The sequence below is a fragment of the Leopardus geoffroyi genome, chromosome E3 (genome assembly GCF_018350155.1).
Source record: "Leopardus geoffroyi isolate Oge1 chromosome E3, O.geoffroyi_Oge1_pat1.0, whole genome shotgun sequence".
Taxonomy (NCBI): Eukaryota; Metazoa; Chordata; class Mammalia; order Carnivora; family Felidae; genus Leopardus; species Leopardus geoffroyi.
Window position 1 is genome coordinate 30,033,658 of NC_059340.1, and position 16,623 is coordinate 30,050,280.

General features: G+C 46.0%; 1 protein-coding gene across 11 annotated transcripts in view; it reads right to left on the reverse strand.

Moving 5' to 3' along the window:
- Positions 1-2,145: 2,145 nt before the first annotated feature.
- MRTFB (myocardin related transcription factor B) overlaps positions 2,146-16,623 on the reverse strand; it is a 203,074-nt gene continuing 188,596 nt past the window's right edge. For all 11 annotated transcript variants that reach the window (XM_045461472.1, XM_045461478.1, XM_045461479.1 and 8 more), the window contains 2 exons: positions 10,217-10,277; positions 2,146-7,794 (listed from right to left, as the gene is read on the reverse strand). In XM_045461472.1, the coding sequence (XP_045317428.1) occupies positions 7,262-7,794; positions 10,217-10,277 (594 nt within the window). In that variant the 3' untranslated portion in view covers positions 2,146-7,261. The remainder of the gene's footprint in view (positions 7,795-10,216; positions 10,278-16,623) is intronic.

The window sequence follows — 16,623 nt, forward strand, 5'->3', positions numbered from 1 at the left end:
TTGTGTTTGTGTGTGTGTGTTTTTTTAAGTTTATTTTTGAGAGAGAATGAACATGAGAGGGGCAGAGAGAGCCAGAGACAGAGAATCCCAAGCAGGTTCCACGCTGTCAGCCCTGAGCCTCACCTGGGGCTCAATCCAAGTCATGGATTAGGGGATCATGACCTGAGCTGAAATTGAGTCAGATGCTTATCCCACTGAGCCACCCAGGTGCCCCAGAAGCACTTTAAATTCTTAACTATCAACCTGAATAAAGGCCCCTCCTCCTCATCAGTTAAATTTCAGCTTTGGACACGACGACACTGGCATTTGCTTCCTTTGGGTTTTAGATGCTTTCGAGTCTACTATGTGTAGCATAGGGTGAGTCCACTGGGGTGACCACCTGCCGGGCCATCTTCCGTGGTCCCTTCCTGGATTGATTTGTGACACAGTCCTGCCCAACAAGAGGGTATTCAGAAAGTTGATGAACATCTTTTGTTTTTTGTCTCATGACACAGTATGTGTATGATTTCAGTCACTTGCCATAAAAACTAGCAGAAAAGATGGCCAGGATATCAAAGTGAGGTTTCTTTCTGGAAGCTGAATTTGGTTCAAATTAACAGCCATCAGACTCCTCAGAAGCTAAGCTACGTGTGGGAAGAGCGGTGGGGGAATGGTCATTAGGTGACGAGAAACGCTGGAGAGGATCGTGTGGCCACATGAAAGGGTCGGTGGCATGAAGCTGACATCTGTCACCAAGTTGGGCTTGCCTTGGCTCAGTATGGCTCAGCGCACTTCCAGCCATCGCTAAGCCTGTGTGTATGCGCTGAGAGATTTGGTACTCACCTCGATTCTAGAGCAAATGTGCGTACAGCGTTGGAAAGATGCTCAGGGAGGGCCGTGTCCAGGATCTGAACAGCTTTCCAAGGCCCTATAGGACCCATCCCTGACAGAGTGGTCCACAGAAGATGCTGAAGCCCCTCAAGGCCTGGGACCCTGGAGGGCACAGCTGCCTCCTACCTTTCCAGACCTTGTTTCTCAGACTTTCTGTGTGGAGTGTGTCCTGTGGCCAGACTCCAGCATCTAGCCTGTGGCCGGGTGCAGAGGAGGGTCTCAGCCCAAATCGCTTGTTAACCCTGACCTCACCCAGCCTGCGCTCTCTGCCTGGAGTGTCCCTTCCGTGTGTAAACACCGTGTCTTGTGTGTACCTAAAGCTCCCTGCTCTGTCCTGTGGCCTCTCCTCAAAGGCCGGGGCACTTTCGCACGCTCTCATACGGCGTTGTCTCTCCCGGCAGTGTGGGGGGCTGGGGGGACCTTGGCTGGTAACATGGGAAGTGACAATGTTTTAACCCCTTGGAAGCATCATGTACTTACTGATCTGTTGAGTCGGCTGTCTTGGTCCCTCACTGTCACAGCTAATGACCATCTTGTTGCATTGAGGGAATCAGTGATCTTGCTTTTTCCCTTTTGTGGCTATTGACACGGGGCCTATTTCATAATCAGGTATCAAAATGGACATTACGGTTTCCATCACATTTGCTCATCACCATTTTATTTCCAAAGCAAGGAGGAAAATATAATGCTATTTTCCTCAAAACTTGATTTTAACCATGGGCTTTTGGGTTAAAAATTAGATGCCATCTTACTAAAAGAATACCTAACCCTAAAGACATTTTGTATGGTCTATAAAAACACCTTGTAGTGTTTTGTTTTGTTTTTGTTTTTAAACTTGGTTAAATTGAAGGATTATCTGGGTCTTTCAGGAATTTTGTTGGTGCATTTCCTGCGATCAAAGTGTGCGCGTTTTCACTGTCCACGGATGTCCACATCAACCTCCCCGGGGGGAACCAGGTACTTGATCCTATCTTCCCGTCAATGTTTCCTTAGAAGAATGAACATGGCTTTGGTGTAAATCTTGCCATGTTCAGGTTCGGCCAGTCCTGATTTCTGTCTCGTCTCTCACGTTCCTGGACTTGGGGGAGGGTGGCCCACTTGGCCTGTGAGCTGGAGTTCACCTCGGTGAGGCTACTGGTTTCGTCTGTGGCCAGGTGCTGTGAGGTGTGTGTTTGAAGGTGGGGTCTCCTCCAAACTCCGTGCCCGCGCCCAGCTCTGCGGTGGCTCTCCCAACCCGTAGGGTGTGGCCCTCCCTCTGCACAGCAAGAGCCACAGTACATCAAAATGTTTTTTATTTGAGACACAAAAAATGCAAAATTGCTGAGATATCAAACGTTTCCCGATCGGCTACAATACTGCCACTATGTACAAAAGATCTGACGATCAGTGTGCACACATATAAAAATACAGTATGCGTTGCCTATGTACAGGACATGTGCAAAATGTATGGCGTTCAGACATGATACGGAATTGATTTCAGGGGTGCAAACAGCAAATACAAAGGCATCATGGTTTTTCTTTTAAAAAAACAACATAAAGGCAGTACATGAATGGACCCCCTGATTGCCGTAATTTTTTTATTAGGCTAGTGCTTTAGTAAGCGGGGCTCTGTAGATGGGTATCTTTCTCCTTGTTTTCATAAAGTGAGATGCTAAGACATGATGTGACAATGAAAATAAGAAGAGAAACACCTATCACGCTGTGTTTCTACTGCAAGCAAGAAAAAAAGGAAACTAACCTGTACTTAGGAAGAAACTCTGTATTACTACTAAATATGCATTCTTCTGAAACCAACAAAACAAATCTATACTATTTTACATGAAAACAACAGAGAAATATCTACATCTTTGTGAAAACCATAACCTTAAATGGATAATACCTTTTTGGGACTGATTCTTGAGAGCTCATTAGTCTCAAATTTTAAATAAAAAGTGCCTCCTTTTGGCAAATACTTGGCAATGCCTTTGGTTCCTTTAAAGCGAGTTTGCATTACTACTGGTTACTTGAGGTTAAGTACTTTTGGTAGATACTAAACCCTTCCCTAAATGCTCCGTCTTCCTACCAAGTTAGCAAGTCTCCTTACAGCATCATGTAGAGAGGTAACTGTTACAAGTCTCGGTGATTCTGTGAACTGGGTTAAAGCTTTGTCTAAGTAGTTGGCACAAAGCTCTGTTCAACACAACAGCTGTGCTGATAATCGCCAGTGGCCTGTTTTGATTCCAGACAGCACCTTTGGTCTGAGACCGCCATCCTCGTGTCACAGAACTGTGACCTTTCTGGCTGGTGACTAGCAGAGCAGTGTGTGGTGGGGGGGTGGGGGTGGGGGGGGGGGCGATGAGCACTCTGTAAACGTGCAGCTTTATGAAGCGTGGGCTTCGAATCAGCTCTGCAGGCAGGTTGGCCAGGGGGAGTGGGGAAGACACAGACCCCTCTTGGGTGTCATGCGGGCAGTCACTTCACACATGAGAAAGGCAGCCCGGACGGACGGTGAGTGAGTGAGGGTGGGGACCAGGACAGAGAATTACTGCTTCTGGTGATTTTCCAGTTTTGACTGAAACCACTCAGAGGATGAGCTGATGCGCAGGTAGGATGCTCTCCCAATCCGCATCTCTGCACTTGTAAGCTGTGCTCCCTGATAAACCTGACCTTCCACTTAATGTTCTTTGACGGTGTGGGCTGCGTGGCCTCCAGGGTGGTGGACAGTTTGTGTGGTAGCCCGCTCTGGCGCCAGGAGCCAGCCTGCACACGTCGACAGGGCCGGATGGCGGAAAATGGAGGGTTACTTGTGGATCTGGATAAATGGCCTGTGTTGCTCTGTTGGTAGACACTGGACAGCTGTTCTCCCCGAACTTCTCTAACAAGTCCCTGGTGGTGCCCCAGGCTCCCCCCGGCTCGCCCCAGCCTCCCCCTGCCCCACCGCAGGCAGGAGCCCGATGAGGCCAGGCGGGCCCACTGCCTTCACCGCTTCTCTGTGGCCCAGTCTGTTGGCAGACTAGAGGGACTGTCCCATCACTTGCGGGGACGGCTGCTTTCCGCCTAGGAATTCTGAAAGGGCTCTGAAGAGAGCCGTGTGGCCTGGAATGATTGGGGTTGAAAGGGCATGGGAAGCCTGAGTCAACTTTGGTGACAGGATGGGCAACACGCCGCCGATACGCTGACTGCACAGTTCCGTGGCGCTATCTTATTACCATGACTTTGCTTTCAGGAGGCGGCAGCTGGGAGGCAACACCAGGCTACCTTCGCCCCTGTTCCAAAACCGCACCTCCTCCAGCCTCAGTTACGTGGGTCACAGAACCATGCAGTGTAGAAAGGGAACTGAAATGAGATCTCTCTAGTGCTATAAAAATAGTCCTATGAAACACAAAGCATCCGAGCAAGAAATCCCACGAATTGAGACCGTGTCTTTGTCCAAATAGGTGGCAAATACTGTACAGTAGATTGCACGATTCAGGAGAACGCTAGAACGTGAACCACCAACGACCCGCCTGCAGCGGCTCCCTAGACGCGCTTTGCGGAGATGGACAAGGTGCCCACGTGCCCCTGGGCTTCCAAAGGCTGGAGACGCTTCGGTGTCACTTTCTGTTCGTCCGGCCGCCCAGTGACGTGACCAAGAAAGAACTGCATACACTCCAAAGGCAAGCTTGGTTCTGTCGTGTTTCAGGAACATTTAGGGAAGGAAGCGTGGATGTGAGGAAACGCGTACGTCCTGGAGCCGGCCGTTTCCTTGGCCAATGGCAGTCTGCAAGACGACGCACGACGCGACGCACGACGTCTACGCTACAGGCGTTCACACCGAACGTCCGCCGCCACCCTGCCCTGGGCTTCGATGGCCGTGAGACCCCCCTCGGACAGTAACAGTAGTCCTCTGGACTGCACAGCCTTCCCGTCGTGCTTCGCATCGCGTCCAGACTCAGGTCAGGGGCCTCGTTTCCGTGTCCTCTTTGGTCTCGTCACACGCTGCCCACGTTCCGTGTCCTCCCTCTAACTTGGAACGTGGAGCGGGGACCCCGGGCGGCCGCCCCCAGGCACGGACACCGGGCTCGCCACCCTGGCCGGGCCCTGAAGGAATGGTGCGAGCGGGAGGCCGGCGGAGCCCCGAACGGGAGCCTCCTCGCCTTCCCTTCCGAGGAAGCCCTGCACGTGACAGCTAGAACGCACGTGTGAAGCGAGCACCTTCGCGGTGCGTGGCGGGCAGAGAGCAGGCTGGGGAGACGGCCTTCTCTGCGCCGCGGCTGAATTTCGGAGAGCGGCCTTCCTGGGGCGTGTTTCAAACCCTGTTTGACGAGAGCGAAGGGGACTGCTGAGGGCTGGGACACCCCGTGTGCGCGCGGCTCAGGGTGACAGAAGCCGGGGGGGGGGGGGGCGGCGGGGCCGGGGCACGAGGCGGCGCCACCGTCCCCTGCAGTCCCACGATGTCAGGTGCCAACCTCGTAAGCCTCGTTTCAATCTGAGTGAAGCCCCGGGCCTTGACCTCCTCTGAGAGGAGGAAGGGCCTGCCCGAGCGAACGGCCCTCCGTCCCCAGAGGGCGGCTGGCGCCCTCGCCCTTGCTCACGGGTACATCCTGCTTGGAAGTTTCTAGATTGCATGCGCCGGCCTGCCAGTTCCTCGCCATCTCAACTACTCAGACCACACTGAGCATAACCGCTTCTGCCTCGAACCACTCAGAAGTGCTTTCAACTTGGGAAGTGCCACCTCACAGAGGGCTGCAGTGTGCGGGGCGACCGGATACGGGAAAAACAAACTTTCCTTGCATGTAGAAAGATCGAGAAACCAAAATAAAAATCTGAAAGGAGGTCGGCTCTGTGGCAGAACGCAAACCTGGCAGTGATTCCCCAGTTCTTTCCAGACAGTGGGTCAGGCTGGCTCTTCCCACGTCACTGTGGGGATATCGCCACCTCACGACCCAGAGAGATCAACCCGACCCTCGGGTTCACACAAAGCGAGGCGTAGAGCGTGACAATGGTATTTAACAAACACCTTCACGCTTTTTGGTAGATTGCAGGGTTTTTCTTCAGTTATTTACATTTTATCGTATACTTAAATGACTAGCTTGACCTAACTTTGGAAGTCCTGTGATAGTTGGCATTTTAGAAAACTCTTCAGAAACGACTCAACAAACGTGACAACTTCTATGTAAAAAAAACTACTAAAACCTCCAGTTTTTCAATCTTCGGCCTGATAATATAGCGAGAACTCGGGTATGACATCCAGTTACAAGCCTATAAAATGGGCGGCAGGGAAAAGCGACAGGAGAGGCGGCCAGAGCTGGGGGCTGGCGGCCAGCCTGGTGAGAGTCTAACTCGGAGCCGCTGCAGGAATGTCCCGGCTGGCGACAGCCTTCTCCCCTGCCCTCTCTTTGCAACTCACCAGCTCAGGAGGACCGTTCACACTGGAGCCTCCTGGGTTCTTTGAGATGGGTCTGGTTACCTGAAATCAGTCAGCTTTTCTTTAAATACAGAAATACACATGGCTCAAGTACTCTAGAAATATTCGAGTTATTAAAACAAGTAGAACCGCTGGCTACCCAATCCCTTACCCCAGTGTAGGCTGTACATACCACATGTGAGAGTGTACATACAAGTGTCTAATATACACATGAAAATCAATCTAATCAACCCTGAGGGTTGCTAATAGAATTTTCAGTGTTATCATTCATTATATGTGGACTTTGTACAGTGGTTTATGACCGTATTTTTTTTTTTTCTTTTTTTTTTTACATTGTCTGGTGATGGTGAAAGATCATCCATTTGAATTGAAATTTGGGAATCTAAAGTAAGATTCCCCAAACCACAAAATAAACTACAACACACAAAAAATTATGTTGGTTTCTGAATGGAACCGAAAATCTTCAGCTGGAAGCTGTCCCGGAACTGGCTGGTGCTCTCTCTCCACTGCCTGTGCTGCCTGACCAGGCTCAGGCCATTTCTAGGAAACACCACGTGCAGTGACCTCTCACCTCCCTCAACTGGCATCCTCTTGTGAGTGGAGCCGTCTGCCTTCTATTTGGGGTCTTAAAGCGACCACAGAGGTTTAAATGTAGTTGACGGAGAACCCTCATGTAGTTATCCTGCACACGTCACTCTCTGTCATGTCTTTATCTAAAGGTACTCTGCATTCTTTACTGAAGTCTGGAAAAACGAATGAGTCTTCTTTGACCAGCGATTTTTTCAGAAGGCCCCGTGCTATGTTAAATTGTAGAAATTCACCGCCGGATGCAATATGACATGTTTTCACACTTGGTTTCCAGGCTGTGACCATCTAGCCACCCTTTCTATGACAACATAGTTTAATTGCAACAACGCCGCTATGGATCTGTCTCTAAAAACTGCCCTCTTCAGAACGATCTTCATCTTCTTAGACGTCAGCAACTCGGACGAGAAATCTGTGATGTTAGTCCCATGGCAACGGCAGGTCTTGTGGATCTAGAAAGTCAGTGGAGAACATGCTGGGAGCGGTGGCGCTGAGGGGAGTGAGTCCCGACGTGTTGGGCATGGTAATGTCCAGCCACTCCATGTTGTCTAAGTTTGAGTCAGAGAGGTCAAGTGACAGACAGGGGGTACTTGCAGCAAACTGGGCTTCAGAAGTCTCCATGGGTGAGTGTGAATGGTCCAGCACACTTGAGTGACTCAGCAAGTCATTTTGGAGGTCCTCGATCAGAGAGAAGGGCTCTCTGTCTTCACTGCTGCTTTGCAGGGGAACAATTTCGTTGGCCGAAGGTAAAGTTCCATCCAAGAAAGCTTCTAGCTGGTTCTCTAAGCTGGCAGATAAACTGCTCAGGGGTTCTAAGGAGACGGGTGGTGCCATTTGGACTTGGGGTGGGGGCCGGGACACCACCGTGTTGACTGGCATTGTGGTGATGCTGGCTGTCACTGGTCTCATTTTGGAAATGGGAGAAGGCTCTTCTTTTATAGGGAGGGAAATCTCTGTGTAAAATAATTGAAGTGATTAGTAAGTAAGGACGTGATACTATTTAAACATTTTTATGAATTAGGACAGTTCTTTTGCTATTTTGTGAGGACTTCTACACAGTCCGTCTTAGGGGTAGGAAGAGAATGCTACTGGTCAGATAGAGTCCTTGATCGCCTGTAGGATGATGGCTCTTTTTAGCTGAATGAACATTTTCAGGTTATAACATTCTGATATGCTTTCTAGTCTTGTTTCTTAAGAGCAGTAAGCATGACAAGCAGTGATATGGCACCAGGGAGGAGCTGATGGTTACAGTTATTTGATAATTTGATCTTTGGGTCCTGGTTCCCAGGTACTTCAGGCTTCAGACAGGGTTCACGTCTTGTCCGATACCATAGATCTGCCGTCACAGCAGCAACCACCCTTAAAGTGAACCTTAATGTCACAACTGTGTTCCCAGTTTGTGCAGCCATGAAGTACATTCTTAATATCCTGAAAGCTCTAACTATATTCTCTTTCCTACTGTCATTATAGTTGAACTATATATGTTCTGTATAAAGTTCGAAAGAGATGCAATGCCCACCATCTTTTATTTCTGAATTATAGCTAACACATGGCTCCTTTGACCCTCTTCTTTAAGATGGGTCGCCTTACTTTTCTGCCTTTTTTGTCTTGTTTTCTGAATTTATACAAAATCTTGAAGATCTGGCAAATGTCTTAATAAGCACTAAATATGTGTTATTCCTTGCTGGATCAAGTAGAAAATTAACACCATTTGCATTAGATTGCAGTGTTGCTATAGATACATTTACTTGAATAAAGTATCTTTTTGTACTTTCTTAGGGTATCTGATTGGTTTCGTTCGTATGCAGACACACCAGGAAGGGTGGATTTAGTAACAGCTGTGAGAGCTCAAAGGCTGGGATGCTTAATAAGGGAAAGAACCTACAGGCTGACTCCTGCTTGGGGACTGTCAACCGTGTGTGCTGACTGTGCAACTCTAGGACGGTCTGTGGTTTCTCACTTCCTGTAGTCGTCCCTAGAATTGTTCTGAAAGCTGACAGTGCGATCTCAGTAACCAGGCTCATAATCAACTATTTAAATCTCTGTTCTCATGATTACTGGCCGTGGTTTACAACAGGATAAAATAACATACTCACTGGATTCTTTGCCATTAAAAAAAAAAAAAAACCATGAGGAAATAACTCATTTGATGACTTTGTCACATCTTAATTTCCAAATTTAGGCTGTAAAAATTATTCTTTCTAATCATATAAAAAAAACTTTATTTTCACCAGATTTGGCAAAAAAAAAAAAAAAGAAAAAAAAAAACCATTAAAAGTATCCTAAAATCATGGCCATGAAATGTCTATTTCTTTTATCTCCATGGTGTAGATATACAATGAGTTTAAATTACTTTGTGATGCCAGTATAGTTCTTAGGAAAAGAAAAAAATCTATTTGCACAAGTAGAACTATAGTCAAACATCAAGAATTTCCTGTGTCTTCAAAACCAAATAGTTATGCTATTTAGGGATATAAGCTGCTATGAATGGGGAAATTTTGATCCCTGTTTAAAAAAGTGATTCAAACTCCTTTCACCAAGGTAATTTAACAATACTTTATTCCCAAACAGTATTTGTTGAATTTTTAAAATACTGTTTTTTATATTTGTTTTGAAAGATAGGTTTGTGGAGGTTGAGATACCCTTGATTTCTTTTGTGTGTGGTTAATATCCCTTGTCTCTTTTAAAAAAAAAAATTTTTTTTTACGTTTATTTTGAGAGAGACAGAGACAGCATGAGTGGGGGAGGGGGAGAGAGAGATGCCAAACAGGCTTGGAGCTGTCAGCGCAGAGCCTGATGCAGGGCTCAGACTCGCAAACTGTTGAGACCACAACCTGAGCCGAAGCCAAGAGTTGGACGCTTAACCAACTGGGTCACCTGGGTGGCCCCCCTTATTCCTTTTAAGATGGTACACTATAAAGTCTAAGATTTTCAATTATATGTAGAAAGTGCTTCAAAATTGCCTTTGAATTCTAATAAAGTCACTACAGTCTGAGCTAGGTAACCCGTGGCTGTTAGAGGATTCATGCGTGAAGTAAGTAGAGCACTTTTATCCCATCACATAGGGAACATGTTTGAAAGTTTTTCAGTGTGGAATTTAAATTCGGCTCTCTTTTGCTCTTTTTGAGATGGTCTGTTATTTTCCAAAGGCAGAGATCTATGGATAAAACTAACATTACGTTATTGTTTTAAGCTGAAACAATGGTTTTTCCTCCATTTTATAAGTTTTAGTGTCCTAATTGAACAGATTTAAAACAGTAAATGTAGTTGGAATTAGAAAAATATGTTTCTCACTACTCAAAGATATGCCATGAGCTCTAAAGGAAAATATATAAAAGGTGACTCTGGCGGGTTCTGATGTGACTTGTAACCTACCTCCACTCTTGATAAGTATATCAAAGAGGTCGTCCATCTGCTGACTGTGTGCACTGGAAATCTACAACAAAGAATATAAATTAGCTTTCTTTCATGCGGACCCAGAAGCATTAACAGTTGGGAGAATTAAGGGACCCCTTTCCCCCATTCAGACTTTCTCTCTCAAAAATATAGATTAAAAAAAAAAAACAAACAGCTTCTGCACAGCTAAGGAAACAATCAACAAAACTAAAAGGCAATAGACAGAATGGGAAAAGATATCTGCAAATGACATACTGGACAAAGGGTTATTATCAAAAATCTATAAAGAACCTACCAACTCAACACCCAAAAAACAATCCAGTGAAGAAATGGGCAGAAGACATGAACAGGCACTTTTCCAAAGAAGATGTCCACATGGCCAACAGACACATGAAAGGATGCTCAACATCACTCATCATCAGGAAAATACAAATCAAAACCACATTGAGATGCCATTCCACACCAGTGAGAGTGGCTAACAGTAACAACTCAGGAAACAACGGATGTTGGCGAGGATGCGGAAAAAGGGGAACCCTCTAGCACTATTGGTGGAAATGCAAACTGGTGTAGCCACTGTGGAAAACAGTGTGGAAGTTCCTCAACAAATTAAAAATAGCATAACTCTGTGACCCAGCAATAGCACCACTAGGAATTTATCCAAAGGATACAGGAGTGCTGACTCACAGGGGCACATGTACCCCAATGTTGAAAGGTGTACTATCAACAATAGCTCAGTTATGGAAAAAATGCAGATGTCCATCAGCTGATGAATGGATCAAGAAGACGTGGTATATATTTACCATGGAATGCCGCTTGGCGTTCAAAAAGAATGAACTCTTGCCATTTGCAACAACATGGATGGACCTTGAGGGGGTACTATGCTAAATGCAGTAAGTTAGAGAAAGAAAAATACCCTATGTTTTCACTCCTAGGTGGAATTTGAGAAACTTAATAGAAGACCATAGGGGAAGGGAAGGAAAAATAAGAAAAACAGACGGGGTGGCAAACCATAAGAGACTCTTAAATACAGAGAAGAAACTGAGGGTTGATGGGGGTGGGGAGTTGGGGAGGGTGGGGAAAATGGGTGATGGGCATTGAGGAGGGCACTTGTTGGGATGAGCACTGGGTGTTGTATGTAAGTGATGAATCATGGGACTCTACTCCTGAGGCCAACCTACACTGTAACATACACTGTTACCCTGTAAGTTAGCTAAAGTGATAATAAATTATTAAAAAAAAAAAGTATGCCTCTTCACACCAAGAAACAGACTCTGAACTATAGAAAACAAAACTGATAGTTACCAGAAGAGAGGTGGGTGGATGATGGATTAAATAGGTGATGGGGATGAAGGAGGGCACTTGTGATGAGCACAGGGTAATGTACGAAGTGCTGAATTACTATACTGTACACCTGAAACTATATTTCACTGTGTGTTAACTGGAACTTATTTTTTTTTTGTTTTTTTTTGTTTTTTCTTAATGTTTATTTATTTTCGAGAGAGACAGAGTGTGAGCAGGGGAGGGGCACAGAGACAGGGAGACACAGAATCCAAAGCAGGCTCCAGGCTCCGAGCTGTCAGCAACAGAGCCTGACATGGGGCTTGAACTCACGGACCGCGAGATCATGACCTGAACCGAAGTCAGACGTGTAACCAACTGAGCCACCCAGGCGCCCCTTATTTTTTTTTTTTTTTAATGTTGATTTGTTTCTGAGAGAGAGACAGGGAGACAGAGTCTGAAGCAGGCTCTGCAGTGACAGGATGTGGGGCTCAAACTCATGAACTGTGAGATCATGACCTGAGCAGAAGTCAGTGACTTAACCAACTAAGCCACCACTGCGGTGCCCCGCTTACTGGAATTTAAACAAAAACTAAGAAATTTTAGTTATTATTTTTATCAACCAAAAAAAAAAGTATGCCTCTCACTGATGTATACATTAGTTATGCATTGCTGTATTACACATTCTTCCAAGTTTACTGGCTTCAGATGCTATAGAGTTATCTCCCATTTTCTGTGGGTCAGGAATTTAGGAATAGTTGAGGTGGGCAGTTCTGGTGGGGGCACCTCCATGGGTGTGCAGTCAACGTGCAGTCAACATGCTGGCCAGGCTACAGCCATCTTCCAGCTTGGCTGGAGAGTACTATTGTAAAGATGGTTCACTATATGACTAGCAGGTTGGTGCTGGTTGTTGACGGGGGGGGGGGGGGGGGGGGGGGGGGCTCAGTTTCCCATCGCACGGGCCTCTCCAGAGTGCTGCAGGACTGTCCACATGACAGCTGGCTTTCCCCAGAGCCAGCATCCAAGAGAGAGCAGGCAAGGCAGGAGGAAGATGCCTTTTATGAACTAGTATCAGAAGTCAAACACCATGGCTTCCACCACTTGTATTAGAAGTGAGTCACATAGGGAGAAATGTCAAAAAAAAAAAAAAACCCACAGAAATCTCTTGAAACCACTGCAGGGCGTTTGGTTAGGTTGGGTCTGTTTTTTAGTCATTCTGATAATTTCTGCATTTTAATTGTCTTGTTTACTCCATTTCTGTGTCTTGCATAATCAGTGATAGGATTAAGTGTGGGTTTACCATTTTGTTTTGATTTGCCCTGTTTTTCTTGGTGGTGTTCCTCCTTTCTTGTGTTTTAAAAATACATATTCATTTATTTTTGGAATTCTAACTAAATTTTTCTATTTTGTAAAAGCTGTACTTCTTTAGTTGTATGGGCATGCAATATACAGCCTTCGTGTTTTGTAGGTTACTTAATGCTGTAGCATTGTACACAAGATAGAAAACCCCAGTCAACATCTAGATCCACTTCCACCATCCGTTATTGATATTTTTAAGTGTTCCATCTATGTATTTTATAAACCCCTTTACAATGTTATTTTTTATAGTGCAGGTTTTCTGGTGATGAATTCTTAATTTTTATCTGAAAATATATTTAGTTCACTTTTATTCTTAAAGAGTATTTCTACTTGATACAGAATTCTAGTTTGACAGTCCCTCTCTCCCTTCTATTCCCCACTAAGAACTTTAAAGACATTTTTTGGGTATTTTCTTACTTCAGCAGTTTCTGATGAAATCTCAATCATAAAACAAATAGTTGTTACAGTTGTTACCCTGTGTGCATTGTACTGCTTTTTTTTGGCACTTTCAAGATTTGCTCTTTAACTCTGGCTTTCAATAATTTGACTACGATATGATGAGGCCTTCTATTTACCCTGCTTGATGTTCAGTTAGCATCTGAAAATTACAAACTTGTCTTTCATCATATTTGTGAAAAATTGGATTATTTCTTTTTTTAAACAAATTTTTTTTATGTTTGTTTATTTTTGAGAGGGAGAGAGAGGGTGAGCAGGGGAGGGGCAGAGAGAGAGAGGAAGACACAGAATCTCAAGCAGGCTCCAGGCTCCGAGCTGTCAGCACAGAGCCTGACACGGGGCTTGAACCCATGAACCATGAGATCATGACCTGAGCCGAAGTTGGATGCTCACTGGACTGAACCACCCAGGTGCCCCTATGTATTTATTTTGAGAGAGAGACTGGGGGAGAGACAGAGAGAGAGAATTGCAAACAGGCTCCACACTGTTAGTGCAGAGCCCAACTCAGGGCTCAAACTCAGGAACCTTGAGATCATGACCTGAACCAAAGACACTTAAGCGACTGAGCCATCCAGGTGCCCCTTGACTATTATTTCTTAGAATATTTGGCCTGCTTCATTCTCTTCTTGGAATCCTATCATACCCATCTCAGACTGTCTGCTTTAAACAACAGGTCTCTGAGGTTCTGTTCGCCTTAAAAATAAAATCTTTTCTCTCTTACTCACATTTGGATAAATTCTATTCATCTGTCTTCAAGTTCACTGTCTTTTTACCTGTCATCTCCATTCTGTTAAGGCCATCTCGAAGTTTTTTCACTTTATTATTTTTTCAGTGTTTATTTTGTGAAAGAGAGAGCACGTGCAGAAGCAGGGGGAGGGGCACAGAGAGAGGAGGAGAATCCCAAGCAGGCTCTGTGCTGTCAGCTCAATCCGACAAACTGAGATCATGACCTGAGCAAAAATCAAGAGTTGGACACTTAACTGAGCCACTCAGGCACCTCTTTCATTCTAGATCATGTATTTTTTAGTTTTATTTATTTTTAAGATGTTTATTTTTGAGAGAGAGAGTGAGAGAAGGAGTGGGGAAGGGACAAAGAGAGAGATCCACCACGGGCTCTGTGCTCCCAGCAGAGAGCCTGATGCAGGGCTCAAACTCATGATCTGCTAGATGGTGAGCTGAGCTGAAGTCAGAAGATTAACTGACTGAGCTACCCAGGTGCCCCATATTTTTTAGTTTTATTATTTCCATTTCATTAAAAAAATCATTTCTGTATTTTCTATTTTTTCATTCATTGCAAGTACATTTTCCTTTACATCGCTGATAGCTATAATAGCTATTTTAACACCCTTATCTGCAAATTCTAATACTTGGATTGGCTGGAGTTGCTCTTAATTCACTGCCTTTTGCCCTTCAGAAAGGGTTGCGTTTTCTTCCTCATTTCTAGACTGCATGTGGTGAATGGCTATGAATATCACATAGTGGAGACTCTATTCTGTTACTTTTCTCAGATGAGTGGTTTCTTTTGTTTTAGCATGCAGTCAACTTGGCTGGACTTGGAACTTCTGCCCAAGAAGCATTTGGAAGGTCAGTCACAGCTCACATCTTATCTTTAGTCTGCTCCCATGACCACCCAATGTCTATGTGGCTTAGGAGTCAGCTTGAGATACAGACAGAATTTGGGGATCTTCCCCACTTGTTCCTTTCCTTTTAGGTTGCTCTCAACTCAGCCCTCGGACTTCCCAGGGCATAAAGGCTATGGTTTTTCGACTGGTAACCTCACCACTTAGCTTGATCCCAGAGTAAAAGCAGCAAAAAGAGGGAATTCAGGCCTTTTATCTCCCTTCCTCCGAGTCTGGACTCCTCACCAGAATATGCTGCATCGATTCACTCTTCAATGCCCTCATGTTAGTGCTCTTTGTATTAAGACCAGGCTTTACAGCTGTTATCTGTGGAAGACTTGCTTAGCCAATAGTGAAATTGGAAGTCTGAGTGAAGGTATTTTAAAAACCTCAGCATGCCTGGAGTTCAGTGCTTAACGGTGTATAAAGAACACCAGACAGTGATGTAGAGCTGAGCTCCCTTAGCCTGTAAACAATAACCAGAGACAAACATGGCAGGGATTCCGGTCAGTTGTCTTTGGTTAAAGGGAGGTGAGGTTCGTTCGCTGCTATGGCATGCATCAAGTGAGCAGCACATATGAACCTACACATGAGAACTGGATTTGGAAGGATGCGTCCTACCTATTAATTTTCTCCCCAATTGCAGTTAAGCTCTTTGCCTTTCATTTCATCTCTGCTCTCCTGTGGAGAGAACAGGTGTCACTTCTTACGGACTAATGGGGAGGACAATCTAGTCTAGCCCCGTGTGTTCCCATTGTTTTTGTAAATGTTTAAAACTATTTCTGAAATTTGGTTTTCCCCTCACAGATAAGGGCCCCTGCTGACTATGGAACTGAAGAAAACCTTTTCAACGACAGGGACTGTGTTCCTTTGGCATTAAGCAGTCAGAAGCACATGGTAATTGCACTTCCCGGGAGGCAGGCCACACTGGGAGCATGCCGAACTGTATGCTGCGGCCTGGGACCGAGCAATTTCTGCAGCTGTCCGCTGAGGCGGCTGGGTAGGTCATGGTGACTGCTCACTGCCTGGTTGAGGGGACGGGCTTGTTCGGTGCTTGCTACACAAAGTGTGGATCCTCTGTGAGGCAGGGGTTCTTTCTCGAAACTTACCTTTTGGTTTAGAGGGAGAGGGAGACCAGGAGACCAGGACAAAGTTTAGGGGAAGGTATGACAAGGTTGTTGTTGGGCACCCACTGCGGGCCGGACGCCTTTACCAGTGGGAACTCTCTTCCCATGGCTTGCAATAGGGAGCAATGAGGAAGGCTCGGCGGACAGGGGGACGCCTGGCGCACCGTGCCTAGGAGCACCTGGTTGGGCTGCGGATCAGCGCCCAGCGAAGTCAGGAGGAGGTCGGTCTCCTCCAGAATGCTCTCGCTCAAAACACTAGCAAAATGGTTTGCACAAGCTGGCCGACTGGAGCAGAGGGTTCTGGGGACGCGTGGAAGATGAAGCAGGGTAAGGTAGGGGCTGGGCAGTCCCGATGGCCAGCCAGGTGGAAGACCGTCAGCTGAATGCCCCCGACGAATGGCAGCTTTAGGAAAGAGGGCCCCATAGAGGACTTCTGGGAGGATGGTGGAGTCGAGGACCCTCGGCTCACTTGATCCCACGGACAAAGCCAGATGACAGCCACATGGGTACAAGAGTGACATAGCAGACTTCACACGGGTAATGGTAG